Genomic DNA, 25,553 nt, shown 5'->3' with positions numbered 1-25,553 from the left:
TATTAAAACATAGTTATTCTGTATAAGATTATTAACCTGTTACATTAAATAAAAACTATAATCAAAGTAATTGAACTGTTAAATTCAAACTATTTTCATATTTTTTTTAAACAATACTTTATTTTTACTTGAAAGATATGTCAGAATAAAGTGGTGTAAACGGATATAAATAAGTTTGTGCTTAGATAATTTGCTAAAATATGTTATTAAGAAAAAGTCAAACACAACTATTAACGAAAAATAATGTATTGAAATAACTTAAGCTAATCGGATATTTTATATTGTAAGAAATATGTATGCTAGCTTCAGTTAAATCAATAAAAAATAACTTATCGTTTTAGATAGAGCTATAGAAACATGATAGCTAATTAAACTTACAAACTTGTAAAATAAAAAGACAGAAATCAAAACTTGTACAATTAAAAGAAAACCAACAAAAAATAACAAAGCAAGAATAAAGTAAAAACAGAAGTTTATAAAATATTGCACAATTATGTTGTTATATGAATACAGTTCAAAGCAAAAAGACATTAATTTTTTTTTGAAACTTATATTTTAGATAGGGTTATCTTTAATTTACTACTTGAATTCAAATTTTTTTCAAATTTTAATGAAAAAGTTATTAAAAAAAAATTGCATAAGTATAAAAAAATTTGAGTTTAGAAATTAAAACATGAAAAAAATAGGTTATTAATCAACAGTTTTTAAGAGTTAAATATGGCGATTTTCTTATAAAAAAAAACATTCAAGCTTGCATATTTGCAGAAAAATTAATGCTAGACAAAATTAACTTTTGTTCACTGCTATTTAGTAGGCAAAGTACTACTTGATTAAATTTAGCATACTTTTCCAAATAAGCTCTAAAAAAGGCAACAAGAATTGTTCAAAACTTACAGGCGCAAAGAAGTCGGTTCAATTTGAAGAAAAAAAACAATAAATTTTTCATAGGATACATTAGATAAAATTTAGCTTCACGTAAAACTCAAAGTAATTAAAAAATAACAATAAATAAAGAAATAACTTAAGTATTATTATGATTACGAAAAGCAAACGACATGTTTCCCTAAAAGCTAAACAACTTTCGTTTGTGATGACATTTCTGACAATCATTTCCAAACGTCTACAACTCCAGTGCTGTTCGTGGTTATGAGCAGCGGTTGAGTGTTGTTGTACAACTCAACGTTGGTGATTACTTGCGAGCTGTACACAGGAATGTTGTTGTCTCCGGGATCATCCTTGCCGCTGTTCCCCAACCCTCCTCCATCAACTGACTGCCTCCTTTCCTTGCTGATGGTTTCGTGGATCACTTGCGTTCCATCAACGAGTTTACGATCGTAAAAAACCTTGAAGCTGTACTTGATGTTGTGGTGACGCTCGGCGCCCGAAATTATTTCACAATCCTCGGTGTTTCTTAAATTCCAAAACCTTAAACGACCGTCAGTGCCGCCTGATACTATTTGCAGGTCGTCGTTTGCAACGTAGGCGCTTAAACCGTTAACCGAGTCTTTGCTCTTTTCGGTGAGAGAAAGAACCGGTGCGTTGCTACCCCATAAAGTAATGTCAGGCGTACCTGTGGCAATATCCCACACTGTCACTTCATTGTTTCCCGAAACGGTGCTTATTATGGAGGATCTTGAATTGGGATTTGTGATGAGTCTACGCACTCTGGCTTTCGATTGGTGATTAAAATAACTTATTGGCAACCTAAACCGCAAATCCCAACACACGTGAAAGCCATAAGTTGTTCCAGTACACAGCCAATTGTGACCGAAATCGCTGCACAACGAAGTGGGACAGCCTTTATAAATGTCTTGATGCAGTACATAAGCAGGCTTGCTCGCTCTTGTATCCAGCGCAACAATTTTTCCATGAGAGGTAACATACATCACAATATTTGTATACGAAATCGCTGTCATGTCAGTGACTACACCATCATTGGCTTTATCTATTTGATGTCTACGCAAAACAGGTTTTCTTGCGTTCAAGTCAAACTCAGGTCGTTCATCTACCTTAGACATCATTCTGTTGACGTTGATGTGATGAACTTGTCCGTCTTCGGAATAGCACAAGACCTCCTGGTCGTTACAAAAAGTCAAGCAAGTAAGAGCTCCTTTGAACTCAGAGCAAGTTGCACGTGACCTGTTAACCATATGCTGATGACTTTGCTCTGACACTTGCCAAACTTTCAATGATCTGTCAGAAGAAACAGTTGCAAAGCAATCTTCTCCTGGTGACACTTGCAACTGGTTGATGGATCCCTTGTGTTCGTTCATCCTTGTCACTAGCATTCCTTTAGGCTTCCATTGGGATTTTATAACATATTTAGATTCTCTTTGTGTAATGCTTTGCATGTGCTGGTTTCTTAACTTTTCTTTTTGAGTGTCTCTCTTATGTTGAACCAACGAACGCATTCTTTGCATGCAGTGATTGTAAAACACTGATTTATTTTCTACTTTAATCTTTTTGGTCGGTTCATCATTAGTCTTTATCTTAAGGTCATTCATAGAAACTGCTGGTGTTTGAGAAACCTTTTGTTTAGCATACGTTTTGTTCCAGTCTTCGTTCATAGCTGAAATATTGCTTTCGTTTTGTATCTTACGACCTGGTTGACTTAGAGCTTCAACTTTTTTAGGTAGATCAGCATGTCTACGTAGGTTCTTTTTTGATTTGTTGTGGTAATCTATTAAGTCAAGTATACCAAGGCTTTTTTCATTGTCATACTGATTTAAAGACTGACGTTTTATTTCTATGTGTTTTTTAAGTTTCAGTAAACATGTTTTTTCGTGTTTACTTAAATCTTTATTTCTCAAAATTCTTTCTAAAGGGTCCAAACTACGCACAGCATTTATTGGGTTATTTCTCAGAGAAAACTCTAAATTATTAAAAAGATCTGAAACATTATTTGCCATACAAACAAGGCTATAAACATCACTGCGGAGATTTTTGTTTAAAGCAGAAATTAAGAACTTGGTAGTATTTATCTGTACAGAACTTCGATTTAAAAAAGGCTTGATTATTGGTTTTAAGAAACAGTGAGAGTCAATAGAGGATAAAAAGTTTGCGCATGCTGATACAAATCCTGCCATGTTATACCTTACCCAATCACATGGATGGGAAAGATATGCAACATTTTGCTCAACCAAATCAAGCACAACTTGCTTTGGTACCAAACCAACACTTACAAGATCTGTTATTGACTTTAGTGTATTTGAAATGACAAAAATTTCAGTATCATGCAAACCTTGCGCTAAAAGAGGTTTCAAAAAAGTTGAAATACTATGCAGCCCTAATCTAGAACACACGGGAGTCACAGTAGAGAAAAATGCAGAGCGAAGCTGCCAGTTCTGTTTGTCGTTTAGCACAGTAATCATGTGACTGAGCATGAGGTCATCACCTTTTTGACGTGCAAAAATCTGACACAAGTCTGTCATACAATGGAGTAAGAGTATTAGCCTGGTGCTGCTCTCACTATCACTCATAGCAGTTTGCACTTTTGATTTCACATTTACTATGATTTTGTCTATTTGCTCGTGTAAAGTTTGCCTGTTTATCTTTTTTTCATCTGCAAGTGAACGATCAAGTAAAAGAATAATACGCTTTGCTATAAAAGTGAGATTTTTATTTAAAGATTGTTTTAATATTAAAGAAGAACGGTCAAAATCTTTAATAACATCATAGATATAATCTACAAACACCCCAGTGTCAACAGCCGTGATACTGTTTACGTTGTTTAAACAGACTGTTAATGTTTCTAATGCTTTCGAACATACAAGATCCATTTTATTGTTTTCATCTTTTATCATTTTTATAACATATGGTAAAACACGCTCCATTAAAACAGTATCTGTTAAATGTATGGAAATATCACGTATTAACTCTAGTATATGCAACTTACTTGACATAAATTTTAACTTTCTTATACATGACAAAAGCAAAGGTGTGATTATTGATGCAATCACTGTTCTTTCTTTGATGTTTTTTGCTCTTTCGAATAATTTTTTTTTATTCTTAATGATTGTTTGAATTACTTGATCAGCAGTGATATGTGGAGAATTACAAAATTGTCCGACATAGCCTTTAAGAACTTCATAAAAAACAGATGGAAAAACTTTGTTTTTCTTACACATAATAAGGTACTCATCAGCAGATCTTCTCTTACTTGGGTCAAGTTGTATCATGTCACTTACCAATTGTCTAATATTTTCATCTGGTAACATCTCTTTTAAACTTTCCTCTGGTGAATAAGTACCTGCTTTGTAATTCAAAAGTTGTGGTAAGTCAAAAAGTCTTCGGCCGTCAGAAAAAAGCTCTGCAATGACACATCCTACAGAAAAAATATCGCTTTCAGGTTTGAGCTCACTTCTTTCATTTACTTGCTCTTTAAACCTTTCAGGAGCTATATAGCATGTCCTTCTACGTGAAGTATCGTAAAAATAATTAAAAAATGCAGGGTTGTTGAATGGAAGATCAACAGGTTTGTATGGAGCAAAGTCTGTAAGTAACAACCAATTCCAACTTGTTACAAGGACATTCTCACTTTTAATGTCTCCATGGCAGACACCGTATTTTGCCATTTGGTTTAATGCACATATTAGTTGAAACGCCAACCACTTTTTTTCTAGGTTACTTAGGTATGGCCTTGTGCTCAGTCTGTCATAAAGGTTGCTATGAATGTATTGTCTCATTAAAACTGCCACTTTAGCACCATCTTTAACATTCTGTTCAAATGACAGACAATTTGAACATACATTGACACTTTTAGCTTGAATTCTTATTTTATTTTTGTAATATTGAAGGTCTAAAAATTTTTCTGGAGGTAGTACAAAAATTTTCAAAACTACTTTTTCACTTTTATAAATTGCACAAGATACTTTCATAAATCGTGTACTTCCTAAGCCTTTCACATGCTTGTACTCTGGTAGATCTGCAAGACATGAATCAAACGTCTGGATTTGTGATGGTGTATAAGCAACTAAAGAATTACCCATTTAAAACAGCTGTTTATTTAATATATAAGTTATTTTTGAAAAAAGTTTTTGTTTTCTTAACATTTTAATTATTCAATACTTTAAAGGTATTGGGTACATTTTTTTTACGAAAATTAACAATGAATTAAAAATTAATTAAAAGCTTAAATATAAACTAAAATATTCTTTATATAAAAAGAGTTATAATCAAATTTATAAAAAGTTTACTGTACATAAGTTTTTTTTTAATTTAACTTGTCCTACTTTTTAGAAGCAATTTACTTTAAAGTTTCAGAAAATGTTGTTTGCAATACTACAAAATACTTTTGAAAATAAATTTTTGATAAAAATTTAAATCAAATTAAACCAAGCATTTTTATTGTAAATATTCAAAGTAAAAACATTTGGTTAAAAAAAGTTTGTTTACTTAAAGTTAGTTTTAAAATATAAAACTCTCATAAAAAGAGAAATTTAAAAACAGTTGCTTAGTGGGAAAAATGTTTTAGCGAATTAGTATTTTCAACTTTTCAGTCTTTTTCTCTCTAACTTTGATTGCTAATATGTATCTCAAAAAGTAGTTTGAGTTTTCTTAATTAGTTTCAAAATTTTAAAATATATCAAACTATTAGTTTCAAATGAAAAAAATCAATTTTTATGAACTAACTTGAACATTATTATATAAAAAATAAGCTTCAGAATAATATATATATAGTTATTTGAAACAGAATAAATAATTAAAAGAATAAATAAATACTAGATTATTAAAATACTTAAAATATATAATTTAACTTTAGTAATTTTTTTTACAATGAGCTTATTTTGCTATAAACTTCAACAACATTGAAACAAAATGTTTTCAAACTATGTTCCGACTAATTAATTATAGCTAAAAACTACATCAATATTTAGCCATTTATGTTCTGTAAACTTTTAAGCTTTATTTACTTTTTAACTACTAACTTTAACTTTTTTTCTGTATATTACAAATGAAGTAAACATTATGGGAGTTTAAATATTTTTTTTTGTGCTGCTTTAGTTTAATTTAGTTACTTTTTTTAACAAAATTCTAACAGTTTATCCTTTACTAATGAAGCAGAGATTAAAGTCAAGAACAAACATCATGTTATGTGGTATAAATATTAAAAGAACATAACACATTTTTTTAATTTTTACCATAAAAAAGCTAAAAACATTATTGAAATTTTAAGTGAAAATATAAAATGCCATGAGCAACAACATTGAGTTTTTTTTAATCTACTTTGAAAAATAAGTTTTAGTTATTAGGAACCACTTCTAGACTTGTAAAAAGACTGTTCTTCATGTTTAAATTTTTATTTATTTTAAAGTTAGATTTTTATAACTGATGAGCTCTTTAAGTGAAACTTGATACTATACTTAAAATTTAAAAAAAATTAAATCTTGTACATTTTTTAACTTGTTCAATTTGGAACTCTAGTTGTTTTGATTATAAATGCATTAATTTAATATAAAGTTACTTTATTGAAAACCAAACTAAATAATAAAAACAATTGTATAATATGTAATTAAAAATTGGTCTACCACTAGACAAAAAATCAAAAATATGGCAAGATCAAATTTTTTTATTTTACTTTATTAAATTTATCCAGAAAAATCCTGTTTCCTTTGTTTTTATATTAAACTGCAAAAAAACAATAAAAATACTATGAAAATCTAGGAAATCTAGAAAAGCTTGTTTAATGTTCACTAAAACTGATGATAGTATTTTAACCATTATATTCTGGCAACAATGTTTTTTAATGTAAATAAGTAAAAAATTGCAGCATAATTGAACTGGAGCTCATTTTATCACATATCATGTTTATATTCATAATTTAGTTTTAGATTTTTCATTGATAATAAAATATTTAAACACACATATCACATTACTTAATATTGACATATTACTGTCACAAAAAGGACCATTATACATCTAAGTGTTACAAATAGAAAAAAGCCTTATTAGGTTTGTGTTTATTTTAAAAATAGTTAAAGTTTCCATTTTTAATGAAACTTTAAGACTAAAAAGAGAAAATATACATTTAACTTCCTCAAAATAGTCATGTTTACTCCTAAAAATACCTAAAACATAAAAGTAGTTATATTCTAATGTTATACATTACTTGTAAACTTGTATATAGATCCCTTGTCATATTTGAAAAAAAAACAGAATTTTCTGTTAAGGTGTTTTAAAAACACCCTTATTGCCCAAAAAATCAAAAGAACTTTGGAAAGAGTAGAAGTTTTTAAAATGAGAAATATTATACTTTTATTTTTAAATATTTAAAGAATTTTGAATTTTCTTATTAATATTTTACTAAAGAAGAGAAAACACCTAAAAAATTAATTCTTTACTATTTATATATCATTTGCAACTTATTATTAAGGCCATAGGGGGGGGGGGGGGGGGGGGTCCACTTTGTTTTTTACAACTTGATCTTATTTTGTAGAATTTAATCTGAGCTATCAGACACTTTTAACCGCTTAAAAAAACTCAAAGTAACTTTTGAGATATAAGCAATCAAAGAAAGGGCGTTAAATAGGTTCCTTATGGAAGGCAAAAACTAAAAATGCGAAAAAAAACTATTTCACTAAAAATCTATCTCCTCCTTCATTTTTTGAGTAATCTTTCTCAAATTTTTACAGAATGTGTATCATTAAACTTTAAAGAGATATAATGTAGGAATTTTTTTAATTTTGAGTAAAAAAAAAATTATTGTCAAAAACTACCCTTTTTTTTAGTTTTTTGTGGATAAAATTTTTATTTTTCAAAATTTCAAAAATTCCAACATTCAGATTCTTCAAAATATTAAAAGGAACATTTCCTGAAAATTAATTTGAAGTCTCTAGGTCAAAAAATGAAGGAGGAGATAGGTTTTTAGTGCGTTTTTAAAAGGCGGAGAAAAACGCCTTCAAAGTTTTAGTAATTTTTTTGACAAAAAAATTCTAACATTTTTGATTTCAAACGATTCTGACTTTATATACTCATTTTTAAGTTTTTTGATCAATTAATACTGAACTTCTTTTCTATTTTTTGGTTTAACATAGAAGATACACAATGAACAAGTTTTTACAAGTATGAAGCAAAGTAAAGCTGAAAAAAACAGGTACACTGGTTTAGAAAAACTGAAGTAAAACTAACAAAGAAAAAAAACTTAGTATTACAAACATCTTTGGCTGGCTAAAGCTTATTTAAATGAAAAGCTTTAGAGTTTTATTTTGTATAATTCTCTTAAGAGATTATTACGTCATACGTAATTTGCATAAAATTAAAAATTAAGATTTTAGTTAGCTGAAGACTAGTTTATAATTCGCGAAACAAAGTTTGTTTTAACTCAAATTTGTTTGCTTCAAAATATCTTAGTGGAAGAAAGTTAGTATTTCGTTCGTTTTTCTATAAATTTAATGATAATTTTTGACTTTTGTAAAACAGATTTATTTATAGTGAGTTTATAGTTTATTTATAGTTTTATATTAGATGAAAGATATTTTTTTAATTAAAAAAATCTTATTCAAATAGAATCTGTAGTCATACAAAAGTTTTTCTTTTAGAATGTAGCATAGAAATAGTTTTTATAACTAGTGTTTTTGTTGAAAGTGGATATGTGAGAAAGATAGGTGTAGTGGTTTCTATGACGTAATAGTCCTTAATAAAGATTGATTTTTTCAAATATGAGGTATTAGTTTTATTTATTAAATTGTTTTTTTAAAAGTTATCATATTTTATTTTAAGTAAACTAAATTAGTTAAATAAGATGTTTAATTTTTTTTTTTTGCTTTTGTCTGCTTTGGTTGCTTCCGAAAAAATGTTTCCGACACCCCTTTATATAACCTCTCATAAAAAAAAAGTTACTGAATATTTTTAAAATCTAAAAAAAGCATCTGAAAGATTATGAAATTTACTATAATATAAGTCTACATGTTAATTTTGGTCAAAAAATTGCTTCTACCTCCCCCCCCCCTATGGCCTTAACACATTACTCATAAGTTGCAAATGGTATATAAATACGTTTAAAAATCTTCCTATAATAGTACTTAATTCTTAGCTCATTTTCAATTTTAGATTTTAAGGTATTTTTAGAAGTTGCAGTAGGGTTTAAAATTGACTAAGGATTTTTTGACTTCAAAACAGTAAAAATTTTCTACATTTAAGCTTCCATATCTTTCAATATACTTAAACCAGAATAGAAACAAGCACAGTTTTTAAAAGAAGAAACCCAGCTACCAAAAATTAAATAAAATTATTGTTCTAATTTTTTACTCACTAAAATGGTCAATGGCCACTTGACCCTCCTTTTCATTCCACTGTGTGCTATTTTAACAATTAACAGTTGTGTTGTTGTCATTTAACATTTCAAATGATAGTTAAGATTTTCTTTATTTGGTCTTATTTTAAATATTTTTATTTAAGTTACAACTTTTTGATTTTACTATTTGATTTTTTGATAAGTTAAGATATAAATTTAAAATATAAATTTGAATTTTTCAACACACTTGTATTTATAAATAACTACCATTCTAATACAATATATTCTATATACTTTATCATTTCAAATTTGATATTCTACAGTATTAGCAAGAAGTTTTCATGATATTTGACATTCTGATAATTAGATATTCTAAAAACTCTAGTACAAAACATTATAACTTACATTGGAAAAAAATCAATACTTTTTTTTATCTGTTAACAATGAAACTTTAAATTTTAATTGTTTAAGGTCTTATTTAAATTTTCTAACTTTTTGCTATTTGGTTGTTTTTTATAAGCAGTGACATTTTTAAAACTGTGAAATTTCATTGTATGTTAAAATGTTTATTCACAGCTTTATACTGTAAATTAAAAAAAATCAATACTTATTTTTATCTAAGAACATTGATTCTTTATATTTGCATGCTTTAAAGTCTTATTTAAATTGTGTTTTCCTTACTCTTTGCCATTTGGCAGTTTTTTAACGAGCAGTGACATTTCTATTACATTGAAATTTACTTTCTTCAGGACACTAATTTGTAATTAATTTAAAAATTAACACTTAATTATAGTTTTGCAAGAACATACCTTGTAAATTTAAGGTCTTTAGCTTTAAGTACTAAACTATCAATTTATTTTGTTTTCCATTCAAGGAAATTGAAAATAAATAATGTTTTATTCTGAATAGTAAATTATAAAATAAACAAAAAACAACTTTTTATTTATCTTACTAATTTAACAACATACTAAAATAAATTATACTTTGTTTGTAGTGTTGTTAATAGTATTACAACTTGGCAAAAAACAACTTTTTACATGAGCAATTAATTGTCTGTTGTGGCAGAAAGTGTACAATAGTGTACAACACAAATAGAGTAAAAGATAGAATTGTCTTTAAAATGTTTAGTATTATTTTTAGGCATAAGGTATATGTTGTTTTAACTTTACAATAGTTGAGTCAGAGTGTTATAAAATGGTATTATTGATGTATTTTTTGTCTAAATTTTCCACAAACAACTCTAAACAAAAACTAAAAATTTGCAAGTATGTTGTTCGATGTTTAATCTTAATGATACTTTTTATTTCAATTCTAAAATATGTAAAGCAACATTTCTGTTAGACAATCACAGTAGTTTACAAAAAATGTAGCCATAAAAGACACCAACATAAATCATCTGGTAGAAAATTATTATTTTTATTTTAAGATAATCGATTAATTTATGGTATACATAATATTTATTTTACTATAAACAAGATAGTAATAAATTTGTTTAAAAATTATTAACCAATTTTTTTCTAATATCATGAATAGTATAAACTTGCATGTTTACAAATCAGCTGAGATAATAGTTGAATAATAGAACAATATATTTTGAAAAACTTCAACCTTCAACAAAGTACTTAAGCATCTTAAATCGAGTTCTTATTTGTAGTTCAAGCTATTTTTTAAAGTTATTTTCTACAAAAAAAAACTAAACTTATTATAGCTTATTATTGTCTACTAAAACAATATTTTAAGTTTAAAGTTTGTTTAGAATTAAAAAGGTGTAAGCCAAATGTAAAACATTTATTATTCTATTTAAGTTATGTTACAATTTCAAATGCAAATACTAACTATAAAAAATTTGTAGAAAAACAAATAACTTAAAGATTTTTATTTGATTAAGTTTAGCTTTCATTAATCAAAAAAATTTAGTTAAATGCAATTTTTTAAATGCACTAAAACGCGAATATTATTTGATAATTTATCAAACACAAGAAATCGACGCTCAAAAATAAGGTTAAACTCAAACGACTAAATTATAGAAAGACCACTCACATCGAGCTAATTCTTTCAAATGAAAGTAACTTACAAAATAAAATATAAAATGAAAACAAACAACTTTTTATAACTAAAATAATTTTATTATTTAAGGTAAGCATGCTATGAATTAAGATTATTTGTGTTATTGTAAAATACAACATATGTACGAATAAAATTATATAAATTTATAGAAAATAATAGATTAGTAGTGTCTTTGGTTACTTTAGGACAAAAATATAAATTACTCGTTAATATGTTTATTTAAGAAGTTTTATCTAGCATCTAAGCAAAGGTGATATATTACTACAATTTAAATGGTTTTTAAGTGTTAAAAAGATTTTCAACTCTTCGCTTTCTTAAGTGATGTTTAAAATATCGGAAACCGACATAATAATAAAAAAGACCGGTACAAAAATATGAAGATGTATAAGCAAACTTAAACACAATAAAACGATTCTGTGCACCCAAAACAGTTTAAAAGTGGAGTAACTTTTTTTAACCCGTAATATCGAGTGTAAGATTTGAAAAGCCTCTCAAGTATGCTTGACAGCTTTTTTTTTTGCTCTTCATCGTAAAATCCAGAATATTTAGTGTAGGTTTTTAAGAAGAAATAAGTTTCGTACACCCTGAAATTTTCATGCACCTAAAATTATTACGCATAATTTTCGAACAGACTCTAATATGTATTGGTACATCATGTGAAGACCACTGGTTTAGTTTAGTCAGGTCTAAACTTTATAACGTGCAGTGCAGCATCTTTGGCTAATTTTTGACTTCAAAGAAAAAAAAAATATGACATATCAACTTACCTAACTTCTAAAATTATTTTAGTTGAAGAAAAACTAGTAAAGTTTTTAAAGCAATAAAACCAGTATTCTACTATGTATAACATCTAGCTTAATTTTTGATCAACCAAAAAACTAAATGACCGCTTGCCTTTTCAATGTGCAAAACAAGTATGTAAAAAATGTAAGGAAAATATTGAATTATGTATTATTAAATAGATACAGTCACTAGTTTTATAAAAGGTAAAAATATACTTTTTAGTCTTTACTTAACTTGAAAAAATCTTCGGTCTAAAACTATATTAACGAAATATAAACTAAATTGAAACTTTTTTTAAAGCATTTCGAAAAAACTATCACTAAAATGTAATTTAATTTGAGTAATAAAATACTAAACGTGTATGCAAAACTTAAAGAAAAAATGGAAGCTATATAAAAAAAAAAGCTTATTCTTTATTTTATACTTTTTATAACACATTATAGACATTTGAGATATAATAATAAATAAGATAATGGTTTAATATTTCAATATTTTACTTAGTCTACAAAATTTACGGCCAGCAACTTTTTAGTTTTTATTTTATCAATGTTTGCAATTTTTCAATTTTATTTATTAATTTGTTGGGCTGTAATTCCGTATTTTTTTCCAATCTGTTTGAATAAAAAAAATAGAGATATAGCTTCAATAAAGACAACCTGAAAATTTATAGTAATTTGGGGAATAACTTTGTCTCATGACTTCTTTGGAATACCCAAAAAATTATGCGTTTTTTGAAAAAAAGTATTAATTTGTTCAAATTTCAAAGTTGTAATGTTAAAAAACGACTATAAAAAGGCCTATCACATAACTCATGTTTAGTCATAATCTTAGTTAGACTAAAAATAGTTTTTCCCATTAAGTAATTTTATAATTTCGACTTTCAAAATTTAATCAGTATACTAAGTTTCGGTCAAAGACCTCGTCAGTACCAATATTTAAAACTAGAAAGATATGTGTAGAAACAAAACAAAATGTTTTAGATTTCATTTGTTCAGTTTATTTTATCTAAAAAGCTTACAGGTTTAAAACAACTTTAGTGAAATAGTTTTTCCAAGAAAATGACTAGTATTTGAAAAAATTTTGGTGCCAGGCTCCATAATAAGACTTTTTAATATACTTGCCAACCGAAAATACTTTTCATTCTTTATGATAACAACTTGCAATTTTTCAGTTTGTTATCTTTGGATATTGATAGCTGCCATTTAATTATTTGATTCAGTTTGTTTTTGCACCGCTTGTAAAAATTTTCTACTGTAAAAATATTAATATTGTATAATATTGTAAAAATGTATACAGGTTTAGTGAGGTGTTATGTACATCGTAACGTAACTTTACTTATCTAGTAAAACTATGAAACCACATAAGTACCATAGTTAAAGTATTAATTCAACTCGACTAATATTAAGCTAATAGTGATTTTAAATGTGTAGTTTTGTTCTTATGTCTTACTTTTTTTTTTGTACTAGAATACTTAAGTGAATTTTTCCAAATATTCTATACAACTGTTTATTTTTGATGTGTTTAAATACAATTACTTATTGACTATATTCTAATCAGTTTGTGCAGGGTTTCTTAAGTTTGATTCATATATCAATTGATCGTTTTAAAAGCCGTTTAAGTCTCAAGTTCTACATACTTAAAACGAGATTAAAATATCTTTATTTAAAGAAAATTTATAGTTTTGGAAAATTTATTTGCCGATATTTATAGTAAAAATAATTTATATTAAGCTCTTAAAGAATTTTCAGAAAACTTCCCTATTTAACTGCAAACAATGAAAAAGTAACCAGTATAAGAGCTATAGCTCGAAAATTAAAGACATTGATGTACTTTCTGCACAGTTTTTAACTAGCATTATGTGAAATATTTTTGTAGGCACACACTTAACTGTTTCTTTATGTTTTATAACTTCTAGACTTTAAATATTTTATTTTAAAGAAGTGTCAGCAGATAAACTAGTTGAAAGTAATAACTTTTGTAATGGGCTAAAATTGATAAAGTATAAATCTAATTTTTAATTAAGTTAAAGGTACGTATGTTTTCAATTCTCTGAGATCAATTTTTTTTAAACTTGCATAAAATTAGCGTAATTTTTTTTATTAAGTTTGTTATAAGCAACTCACAAAAAAAAACTTAATTTTTAGTCTAGCGTAGGGTTTGTACCTGGGTACAGAGTTTTAAAATTAATACATATTTTTGTTTGACGTGTCAAAGACATTAGTGGTAATAAAAAAATGAAAATGTTTTTACTGTTTTTGGAATAGCCAAATTTATTTGTATACAGGACAACATTTCAGACAGAATGTTCATTCTCTGTGACTTGTTAAGTTATTTTGCTCGACTTCACTTACAATAGAATAGATAAAAATAATACTAGAACTTCAAAAAATTATAAATGATTAATAAAAGTTTCCATTATCTTTAAAATTGTATAAGGTAAGGTTGATAACTTAACTACAATCTTAAAGCTATTTGTTTAAAAAAAAAACGTTTTAGCTTTGCTTGTAGAGTAATATTTATTCACTAAACTTAAACGATATGCTCAGGTTAGTTAAGCCTAGCTTTTTAATTTAGTCTATGTAAAGTTGTGGTAAAAAGTTCTACTTATTAAAGTTGTGTCGTATAAGGCCAACATTATAAATTATACTTTTAAAAATAAGTAAATTAAATTGCTTAAAAATAGACATTTTTTTACTGTTTTACTTTTAACAACTTAAGTGAAAAAAATATTTACAAATTTATTCCAAAAAGTTTAGTGAAAAATTGACAATGTCTATTAAAGCAGTTTATTACAAAAATTTTTGTTCATTAGTTATCTAAATTTTTATATGAAAACAGACAATAAGTTTTTGGAACTAAAAATGGTAAAGAATCATTTGTATAAGATATTTCAAAAACATCTAGTATTTCCAAAAATTTTATAAAAGTCAAAAGTTTTTATATATTTTTAAATTAACTTAATATTCTTGTAGTTCAATGTAACAATAAATTATAAAGAAACTATGTTTTATATACACAGGGTTGCCAAATGTTTTTTAAAAAAATTTTCTCCAGTTTTTCAAAATTTCTTCCAGGTTTCAAAAATTACACATTTTAAGCTCTAATCTTACTTTACAATTAAGTTTAAGGTAAGAAACTGTGTTAAATAGTATAACGACATTGAAGACATATCTTAAAGCTCCTTTAAATGTGCACTTTTTTAATTAAAAGTTTTGATGCTTACAAAAATAATTTTTAATATACAATAGATTTTTGGTGACAAATCAAAATTTTACTACTTTACATATAAAAGTTGCTTGAAATTCCAGGTTTTTCTAGCCTAAATTGTCAAACTATAGGTTTTTCAAGGATTCAAGGTTTTTTGGCAACCCTGTATATAAAGAAAAGCTTTTAGCACCTTTTTTGAAAATCAACTAAACTAAATAAATTTTTACCAACAAGTAAAAGTAAAATAAAAATTTCAAATTTCTTAAATTAAAAACAGATTATACTGAAATTGAACACATAATTTCAAAATAAAAAGTTCTGCATAATAAAAGTAAAACACTTTAAATATAAATTTTAACACACGGAGGCTTAAATATATTTCACTATAAACAGCGAGAGTATTTTTAAATACCATTGAACCACTATTAAAAAATAAAACTACCACATTTTTAAGCAATTTAATATTTTCATACATTTAGTAGATCACACAATTTAGCTAGTTCAAAACATCTAAATTTTATGAAACGCCAGTTTACGATTATGATTTTCCGCCATACCTGCGAAATTATTTTGATAACTCATCACGGCTGTGAAAATGCCATGTTTTTCTCGAGTAGTTGTGAAAGCTCATGTGATGAACAAGCTCCGGTTCGACTTGGCATTTCGGCTCGGGCTGGACTTTGCGTTTCAGCTTAGGCTTCGGTGTCGCTTTATGACGCTGCTTGATGTGCGTGATCAGAGACTTCTCTTTGACGAAACGCTTCTCGCAATGAGGGCATTCAAACTCATACTTTACGCCATCATCCTTTCCAGCGTGACATTTCTTCACGTGGTTGGCCAGGTACCTCGCCAGTTTGAATTTGCATCCGCATGTGGCGCACTTGTGCCTCTTCTCGTCCACGTGTATCGTCCTGAGGTGGGACTTCAGGCAGCTGGAGTAGGAAAAGCGCATGTCGCACTTGGGACACTCGAAGGGTCTTTCCCCGGTGTGAGAGCGCATGTGTTCGACCAGCGTCGAGTTGCTGTGGAACATCTTCAGGCAGACGTCGCACCTGAGCGTGTAGTTGCGCTTTTGCCTCGCCCTCTTGTATTCTGTGTGGAGTTTTATCTGTAAATTGCTTTATCACGCTTTGTAATACAATAGGCAGTGTGCTGCGTTTTAGATTGAGCATTGTGAAAGTAACAAAAATGATTAAATGTTTTAGTTGATGTATTTTAACTTGAAGCAACAAACCAAACTACAGTATGTTTTAAAAAATAACAGTGTCTTAAATAAACAAAGAGAACATTTAAGGCGTCTGCAAACAAGTATTCTATTGCTAGTTTTATAAAGTCTTGATTTTTCAAAAATAGTAATGATAGATCCAAGTCTATTAAACAGTTAAAGAAGAATTTAAACTGTCAAAAAAAAACTTCTTGCTGTGTTGTGGTTTATCACGTGTTTGTGCAGCGCGTAACTTGTGACGAAGCGCCTCTCGCAATGGGGGCACGCGAACTTTCCTGTGTAGAGATATTATTGGTTTTTATTTTAAATTGCTTTAATAAAGCTTTATGCAACAATACGCAGTGTACTGAATTTTCGAACAAAAACGTTTACTAAATTGTTCCTTGATAGAATAATAAAAATATATTGTTTTAGTTAACGTCTTTCTACTTAAAATAACAAACTAAGTAATAGTATGTGTTTGATAATAGCAGTGACTTAAGTAAACAAAAAACTGGGAGGCTTAAAAGTATAAGTCAAGTTTTTAGCACTACTACTGGCAAAAACATTGACTGCTTCATATACATGCACTTTTTTTGGTAAAGATCTTAAAATTAGAGTAAGAATTAGAGTTTAGGTAAGGGTTTAAACGATAAGATAAAAAGAATTAACATAAATAAGTGAACAAACTCTTTTAAGCCTACCAGTAAAAACTTAATGTATATGAAGCGGCTATAAACTCAGCTAACACTTTCAAGCCTCCCAAAAAGTATTTAAGGCGCTCGCAAACAAATGTTTAATTGCAAGTTTTATTGAGTATTGAATATTATAAATTAGTAGTAATAGATCAAAAAATATGTTAAATAGTAAAATACATGAAGAAAATATCAAACAGTTAAAAAAAAAATTTAAAAAAAAAATGTTAGTAAAAAGCTAAATAAGCAATTAAATCATAAGTGCCACTAGATTTTTGGAAATTCCTTTCAATTTTTTTGATTTCTTCTAGGTTTTCATAAATCCTTTCAGTGTATGAGACTATATTCTTTGTTATTTATTGTACAAATTTACTTGTCTCTTTTCAGTAGAAAATAAAACTTATAATCAAAATACTTATATTAGTTTTATTACTAAAAAGTTACTGTGGTGCTATTTTAAATGGGTTTAATGAAAGTATATCAATTTTTTAATGAAACTCTTTAAATAATTATTAACATAAAATGAATATCAATTTGAAGAAAATTTTAAAGTTCTTGTTTGTATTTTGAAATAACTAACCAGATGCTTTTCTAAATACCCTTTGATAAACAGTTTACAAGTTAATTATATGAGTATAAATTGTATTTTCAAATTGACAATAACGTATAAACATAAGTATAGAATATTTAAAACAGGAAAATATTACATAAATAAAAATAATAATTTAATTTTTAGTATGAGTTGCAACTTCTTAGTTCACTTTAAACAACAATAAATTTACATTTATATGTAAACAATAAAAACATATAAATCAAATATCTGGATTTATCAGACAAATTTTCAATAAAAAAGCGAAAATCCAGGCTTGAATTTACCAAAAAAAAGTATTAATTATTGGCTAAATTATTAAATTCATTGATTTTCTTTGTTTTTCCAGAATCCCAGATTTATCACTGATTTATCAATATTTAAAAAAATCTTAAAATGAAAATAAAAAATATTTTTTTGTAAAAACACAGTCTGTTATGTTGAATTGTTTATATTATCATTAAATATAAAACTTTTTTTAACTCAAAGAAAAACTATATGTATAAATAAATAAATTTAAAAATATAACAAAACACATTTCATTTTTCTTAAATTTATTTGAGTACTTTCGTAGTAAGTCTTATCAAAAATTGTATCTTACTAAATCAAACTGAATTGAAATTGAAATAAAATTATACTGTAGTTCAAAGTTTTAAAATATAAAATGACGTAATAATCGAATGTAAAAACTAACTAAATGCTTATGCTGTAGAACTTTGCTGTCCTAATAAAACTCGTTAAATTAAAGTCAAACTAAAATAAACCAGCGATAAAAATGATAATAAAACTAAACTTAAAAAGAAAAATTACAAAAAACTAATTACTTTAAAATTAGTTAATATAAAGGTTTTAAAAGTCTAGTTTGGTATATGGACTTTTCCTGCTTACATAAACTCGGCCTTAAAGATTGAATGCATAAGGCTTCTTAACTATAAGTTTATGCGGAACTTTTAACTAAAATCCATTGTAAATTAAATTAAGAATCATTATATGTTCCGTGGGCATCTTTTGGTCCCGTCAAGCAGAAGTTAGGAGTTTTAACTGGTATGGTGAAGCGTTTCACCAGACTTTTCCTTTGCTATCTTAAAGGCGAGTTGAAAACACTTCAAAATACTTTCCTTTCCCTTGGTTATCCAGGTAATTTAGTTTCGAAAGTTGTAACAAGAGCAAGAATTTCAAAAGCTTTAAAAATGATTGGCCCTCAGAAGTGTTCAGTGTACTTAAAACTTCCTTACCTTGGAAATATTTTTCTGAGAGGTTTTCTAAGAAAATATCTGAAGAAATAAACTGAGGTTTTCAGTTCTGTTCGATTAAGAACAAGTTTGTATACCGATCAACCTCTAAGTGAAAATTACAAAGATGTTTCTCCCACCCAAGAAAATAGTAACATCATCTATAAGTTTAGTTGTCATTGTGGTAGTTACTACGTGGGAAAAACATCTCAAACTTTACACGTAAGAATCAGTCAGCATGTTCCGAAAATCTTAAAAAGCTGGTTTGATGGTCGTTTGGAGAAACCTACGAAAAAATACTTCTTGGCGGTTGGGCAACATTTGTTGGACTTTTAATAACAAAGAACTTATTCTTCATTAGAAAAAAAAAATTTAATGTCATAAAAACTACCCTGGTGTTTTAGAAAAGTACTTTGAGTAAAAAAAATGCAAACAAGCCTGATCGAGTTGAAATTTCTCAAATATCTAAAGAATTTTTAAACTAGCCTGCAGGGTTGCCACAGATCAAACTGAGCAATATTTCCTGACTTTTTACTAAAATTTTCCTGACTTTTCTAAATCTAAACTCTTAATTTAAACTTATTCTAAAGTACATAATGAAACACTTGAAACTATATAAAGCTTTCAATATACAACTTAAAAGAACAGTTTTTTTTGATAATTTTAATCATCTAACTTCTACTACATCACTTAAACCATCTGTGTATGATTGATGTATTTGCAACAAACAGCTCTATCAACAAAATACTTGTATTTTCTAACTTGATACAGTTCTAGTTTGTATGCATACATATAATCTTTAATTCTTCTTCTGGATGTAACAGTTTTTCCTTCCATACTGTTTTTAAGCAGAGCTTTGTTAATACTAAACCTTCGTTCGACCTCATCCTGGTCATTGTGCAACACAAATAATGGTTGAAACAACTTTTCGAGGGAAGATTTGGCAGGAACTTACAATGTTTCAAAAGAGAATTGGTCCAAACGATCTTCACTTTGCTTGAAGCTATTGAACATAAATGCATTAATTGGGCAATTTACCAAAGTTCTAAATTGTTCAACGCTAGCATCATCATCAGAGTTGGAAATTTTTTTTTACTTTTTTAAGAAGTGCACAATGTTGGCAAAACGCTTAACAACAGTTGTGACTACTAACTTTTCTAAGCTATGTGGATTTAGGCATGACATATTTTTTACGAATGTACTTCCAATAGCGATTCTGCTCTGGAAATTTTCAACCGCCTTTATAACAAAGACTCTACATTTTTAGTTTAAATTTAAGACCTTTTGTTCCTCAACTAGGTCTTTTTTCCTCACATTTGCAAGCAAATTGGTTGCAGCACAACCAAGATCAAGGGCAGGTTTTAGGGAAGTTTGATCATTCAATTCGACCTTGAATAACCGGTTAAGGCTGAGATTTATAACTATCACGTCTTTCATAATGATGCACAGCAATTTAATTATCAAGCACGAAATGTCCTCATGCATAAAGGCAATAACAGGCTAAGTATTCTGATACAATATCAAAAAAGGCTGCATTGCATAAAGGCAATAACAGGCTAAGTATTCTGATACAATATCAAAAAAGGCTGTATTGAGATATCACATAACTAAAGAAATGCAAGAAAACTTTTTTGTATATATCACAGTTTCACTATGGAAGCGTCCTTGCCACAGATCATCAATACTAAAAAGCATAAAAAAACTGCTTGTTCAAGTAGAGTAGTTGTTCAATATGTTAACAGAAAAATTTTGCAGTTTTATGACAGATATTTTATTCATTTTTACCAGATGAAGACGTTGGAAATTAAGTAATTTTATAAATATCTGGGAAAATTTTGCATATTTTTTGCAATTTTAGTCTGACCTAAAAGGATTTTTAATTATTTTTTTACTACTTAAAGCTTTGGAAAACAAGAACATTTGTAAATTTGAATTGACATAATCTGACGCTTTTTATAATTTTGTCAATTTTCTTACTTTTGTTATTTTTTTAGTTGTTCCTGACTTTTCTGATTTTCCTGACCTGGTGGAAACCCTGAGCCTGAGTTTTCTAAATATTAAACTAGTCTGTGTAAGACTGCATGCCTTTGTTTTTAAAATATATTGGTTTGTACAAATTTAAGTTCACTAACTTTATAGTTACTTTTTGTAAAAACTATAATTTAAAGCAAAAAAGCAACTTATATACTTAAGAAAAACTTTATTGGATAAATTTTTTTTATTCTATTTACAGGTAGGTGTTTATTCATTACTTTTTAAAGTACTTAACTTCGTATTTAACTATTATAAAAAAAATATATAGATGTTTATATGTAAACGATAAAAACATATAAGTCAAATATATTATAAAAAAATTTCAATAAAAAAGGCAAAATCCAGGATTGAATTTACCAAAAAAAAGTATCAATTATTGGCTAAATTATCAAATTAATTGATTTTATTTGTTTTTCCGGGACACTAGATTTTATCACAGCCCTGTTAATACTTAAAACATTCTTAAACTTAAATTTTCTATTGTATTTTGTAAAAACACAACCAGTTATGTTGACTTGTTTATATTAACATTAAATATAAATACCTGTTTTTCCTAAAAAACTTGAGAAAAACTATATGTATAAATAAAAAAAGTAAAAACATTAATTACTACAAGCAGTAGTAATAAATTTATGATAAAAAGGTTATAAAAAATGAAAGATTGAAAATCTAATGAAAATTTAGTTATTTTTTTAATATTTTTTTGAGTGTAGAAAACATAATAAGTTATATTATAAATAGTTTCACTTATCATAATACATCAATATCAAGTTACTGCTAACAAAAATAACTAACTTCTATTATCAGAGCTTGCAGGCTGATCTGGTAATTCTTTTAGTTTTGAAGTGTTATCGCTATCTTGAGTGCAATTGTTTTGTTTTCTTGCTTTTACAAATTTTTCTAAAATCAAGTTATAACGCTTTTAAGGTATAACTAATCATTGGTATTTTTTCAAAAATAAGTTTAGTGCAAAAACATTAAATTATTAGTATTTTTTAGCTTTTTTTATTCTTAATTGTTATATTTAATCACTTGTTAAGAATTTTTTTCAAATTCCTTATAAACAACAACAAAAAAAATTTATAGAGAAAAACAGAAATAAGTTTTATTTCTTTAAAAATATAGTGAATTTATTCTTTCAATAATAATTAAAAACATATAATATCATTAAAAAATACATCAGATATAAAAAGATAATAAATCTTGAATTTTAGTTACTTTTAATAATTTTTTAAGTGTAGAAAAACATAAAAAACTATACTAAAAATAGTTTCACTCATTAAAATAGGCCTTTTAAACATCAATTTTTTGTTGAAAAAAATAACTAACTTCTATTATCAGAGCTTGCAGGCTGATCTGGTAATTCTTTTACCTTTAAAGTGTTATTGCTATCTTGAGTGCAATTGTTTAGTTTTCTTCGATTTACTAAATTTTTTAAAAGCAAGTTATTACACTTTTAAGGTAAAATTAATCGTTAAATTTATATTATCTTTTAGTTTTTTTACTTTTAGTTGTTAAATTTAATAACATGATAATATTTTTTTTTCAACTTTTTTAAAAACAACTATAAAATGTTTTTATAGAGAAAAAAAAAATAAGTTTTATATTATTGAAAAATACATCAGATATAATAAGATTTATGATGTTTGAATTTATTTTTGTATACTAATATCAAAGCAACACCAGCTGATTATATTAAGGCCATAGGGGGAGGTCCATTATTTTTTTTTACTAAAATTAACTTTGGCTTTTAAATGAAAGCTTAAAGTACAAACTATAAGCCAGTTTTTATAGAATTCAAAAATATTATTTAACGTTTGAGATATTTAATTTTTTGTAAAATTTTTCCAATATAAACGTATGGACCGCAAATTTTTTGGAGTCAATTTTCTCGGAAATTTTAAAATTCACTAAAAATCTTAATTCTCCTTCATTTTTCAAGCAATCTTCTTCAAATTTTCAGAAAACGTTCCTTATAATAAAAGGAAAAAACGTTACTTTAGAACTTTATTAATTTAAAATAATAAAAATTTTATCACAAAAATTAAAAAAAAAAGTGTTTTTTTTTTCAAAAAAAACATATTTTTACATAAATTTTTTTTAATTCCAAAGTAACGTTTTTTTTTATTATTATATAAAGATTAGTTTGTGTAAGTTTGAAGAAGATTGCTTGAAAAATGTAGGAGATAGATTTTAAATGAAATAGTCTTTTTTTGCTGTTTTAGTATTCCCTTCCCATAGGGAACCTATGATGCGGCTCGACTTTGACTGGTCATATCTCAAAAAATAATTTGAATTTTTTAAAACAATAATAAGCATCTTGAAGCTTAGAAAAAACTCTATAAAATAAGATCAACTTGTAAAAAACATGGTTTACCCCCCCTATGGCATTAATAAACTCATTGGTTTAAGATTTACAACTAGAACTCTTTGAAGTAAAAAAGTCATCGAGTTACGCCAAACTAGCCTGAGTTTTTGGAAAACTAAATAATAAAGTAGTATAAATCAAAACCTAATAAATTTTGCTGTTAACTTGAATACCTAAAATACCAAAACAATAAGGAAATTTTTTATCATAAATGAAAAAAATTAAGAATTCAATAGGTTTTTCATTAAGAAAAACTAGCTTGAGATATAATAGATATATCCAAATTAACCTTAATTTACTACAAATTTAAAAAAAAATTCAAACTAGCATGAGTTATCAAAAGCTTTTCAAAACTAGCCTGAGCTGGCCAGAGTGGCTTTAGTAGCCTGAATGTGGGGCAAGCTGGGTATAAAAGAAATGTTTTTAAATAATTTGTGATAAATCTAAAAACTTTAAAATATCAAGAATTTTGAAATTCTAACAGTATAAGGTTCACAAAGTATTTAAATTAATAAAATTAAAAAAAATTAAATTTTAAATTAAAAAAATTGTGTTTACCTTACACCAATTTATGGTACTAAATTGCTAAACAATAACTTTAAAAATCATCTTAAGACAACAACAACAAGAGCTAAAAAAAATTTAATCAACTATAAAACTTTATTTTAAAGTGTAAAATAAAACTCTATAAAAACATTTAGAATTGCAACTTTGACATTTGATTTGTTTATTTCTAAACATAGCTTTAATGTATAATGATAAAAGCATAGTAATAAAAGCAAAAACTGACCTGGAAAGTTTAAAAACGAATGTTCATCTGTGTGAAATACCCAAGAACCATCATTTTTATTGTTTATTTTAAATTTTATTGACCCAATGCGGAGCTCTATACAGTTTTAAATTTAAGTAAAGTTTATTTGCTGTTTTGCAAAAAAACACACCAAGTATTTGATTATTTATATATTTTTTATTAGTATGAATTTTTTCAGATTATTTTTGTTTAAAGTTGTTGTCAGAATTTGTGTCTTTTTACAAACTGAAAACAGATCACTATACTTGTATGATTAAGTTTCAAAGTTAACAAAATCAGCTTGAATTAAAAATTACAACTTTTTCACTGTTAATTTATCAAGCAATCACTCACATAGTTAAAAAGGATATTTAATTAAAACTATTTTAATTCTATAACTTAGTTGATTCAGAAAACAAAGAGTACCTGAAAAGTGACCATTAAGACTTTTAAGGTTTTTAAGTTGTTTTAGTAAGTTTACATCAGAGACATAAAAATCATTTGGTTCCTCTTTCACTTCAAAATGACCATTTAATGGTGATCCAGTGATAGCTTTTTGAGAAATCTCAGTCACATCTTTAAAGTATTAGAACTAATTATTTCAAGTTATATATGAAAAACTGACTTAAGTTAAAACCTTAAGTAAATATAAAAACAGCTATACTTAAACTTAACAATTCTAAATGTGAGCTATATAACTCATTACAATTTTTTTAAGACTATAAAGTACACAAATTTACCTAAATTAACATTTTGTGTAATAGAATAAACTAAGATAATAGAATGTTCAATTATTAACTGAAAAAACATAAATAAAGCATTTTGTAACGGATTTAATTTTTAATTAAATAACAAACCTTTTTGTTTCTTTAGACTATCTCTCCAGTTTTCCATTGTATGCAAATATTATTTTATTGCTGAAAACTTTACATTTAAAATAGTTTTATTATTTTAAGTTATCAACTGTTTATATGATACTCATAAACAAGCCTTAAAGTGTTAACTTTTATTTAAGTTAATCATCTAAAATTTAAGCCACCAATTATACAGTTTTAGCTAAGTAAATTTTACCGCTGTTTGAATATTTGATCACAAGCTCAAACACAAAAAAAAGTTTAAAATAATTTTTTAAATGCAACCAACATTTAAAAAAATACAAATACTTGCTTGTTATAAACTGTTTATTATTCAAAAAGCTTTAGTATATAAAAGAACTAAATCGTAAAAGTTATAACTTTAAAATATTATGTTTTAAGCATTGTTGAAGTTTTTGATATAAATGTTGTACAGTTTTTATACTCTTTCCTTTTTTTTTGTATTTTTACACAAATTAAGAGCTTAAACAAAAAATA

At 26.6% G+C, this 25,553-nt stretch overlaps 2 protein-coding genes across 2 annotated transcripts; both read right to left on the bottom strand.

Annotated features, from left to right (window-relative positions):
* Positions 1–497: 497 nt before the first annotated feature.
* Positions 498–4,988, bottom strand: LOC145834607 (phosphoinositide 3-kinase regulatory subunit 4-like). The gene has a single exon (XM_082942118.1). The coding sequence runs from the start codon at positions 4,986–4,988 to the stop codon at positions 1,107–1,109; it is 3,882 nt and encodes a 1,293-aa protein (XP_082798244.1). The 3' UTR covers positions 498–1,106.
* Positions 4,989–15,766: 10,778 nt separating this feature from the next.
* Positions 15,767–25,163, bottom strand: LOC145846528 (uncharacterized). Its single transcript, XM_082953255.1, has 7 exons — positions 25,059–25,163; positions 24,628–24,777; positions 24,202–24,297; positions 22,373–22,468; positions 21,839–21,943; positions 16,703–16,789; positions 15,767–16,381 (listed from the first exon to the last, which is right to left on the bottom strand). The coding sequence occupies exons 1-7, from the start codon at positions 25,093–25,095 to the stop codon at positions 15,855–15,857; spliced, it is 1,098 nt and encodes a 365-aa protein (XP_082809381.1). The 5' UTR covers positions 25,096–25,163; the 3' UTR covers positions 15,767–15,854.
* Positions 25,164–25,553: the final 390 nt, after the last annotated feature.

This window comes from Thalia democratica, chromosome 1, assembly GCF_965202585.1.
Source record: "Thalia democratica chromosome 1, ktThaDemo2.hap1.1, whole genome shotgun sequence".
Taxonomy (NCBI): domain Eukaryota; kingdom Metazoa; phylum Chordata; class Thaliacea; order Salpida; family Salpidae; genus Thalia; species Thalia democratica.
This window is presented reverse-complemented; position numbering and strand designations above follow the sequence as displayed.

Bases quoted from the DNA above. Each gene is read 5' to 3' on its own strand.
- LOC145834607 (XM_082942118.1), bottom strand. From the start codon at position 4,988: ATGGGTAATTCTTTAGTTGCTTATACACCATCACAAATCCAGACGTTT.
- LOC145846528 (XM_082953255.1), bottom strand. From the start codon at position 25,095: ATGGAAAACTGGAGAGATAGTCTAAAGAAACAAAAAG. The intron at 22,469-24,201 runs GTCAGTTTTTGC...TAAAAAATTTAG, and splicing joins TTCGTTTTTAAACTTTCCAG to TAAATCGAAGAAAACTAAAC. The intron at 21,944-22,372 runs GTTAGTTATTTT...ACTTGATTTTAG, and splicing joins TGCAAGCTCTGATAATAGAA to AAAAATTTGTAAAAGCAAGA.